Source organism: Crocuta crocuta, unplaced genomic scaffold, assembly GCF_008692635.1.
Source record: "Crocuta crocuta isolate KB4526 unplaced genomic scaffold, BGI_CrCroc_1.0 C26845587, whole genome shotgun sequence".
In the NCBI taxonomy this organism is placed as follows: domain Eukaryota; kingdom Metazoa; phylum Chordata; class Mammalia; order Carnivora; family Hyaenidae; genus Crocuta; species Crocuta crocuta.
In genome coordinates, this window is record NW_027541136.1 from 1 (window position 1) to 259 (window position 259).

At 64.1% G+C, this 259-nt stretch overlaps 1 protein-coding gene across 1 annotated transcript; it reads right to left on the minus strand.

Moving 5' to 3' along the window:
* Positions 1 to 3: 3 nt before the first annotated feature.
* On the minus strand, positions 4 to 253 carry LOC144218966 (histamine H3 receptor-like; the record flags this gene model as incomplete). The annotated part of the gene is made up of 1 exon (XM_077748971.1): positions 4 to 253. A coding segment is annotated over exon 1 (240 nt), but the record flags the coding sequence as incomplete, so codon positions are not given.
* Between the last annotated feature and the right edge of the window lie 6 nt (positions 254 to 259).

Below are 259 nucleotides of genomic sequence, written 5' to 3' on the forward strand. Positions count from 1 at the left end.
CGCCCCGTCCAGCCGGACGCGGGTGCGCCTCTGGATGTTCAGGTAGATGCTGAGGTTGAAGAAGGTGACGCTGAGGAAGGGCGTGAAGAACTCGAGCGTGGAGGCCGTGATGAGGAAGTACCAGTTGTAGAAGAACTCGGCGTAGCAGTGGCCCTCCGGGATGGAGCTGCCGCCGGACACGTACTCCCAGCTCAGGATGGCCGGCCCGTACAGGAGGAAGGCCAGCACCCACACCAGCACCATCTTCTGCACCGCCCGC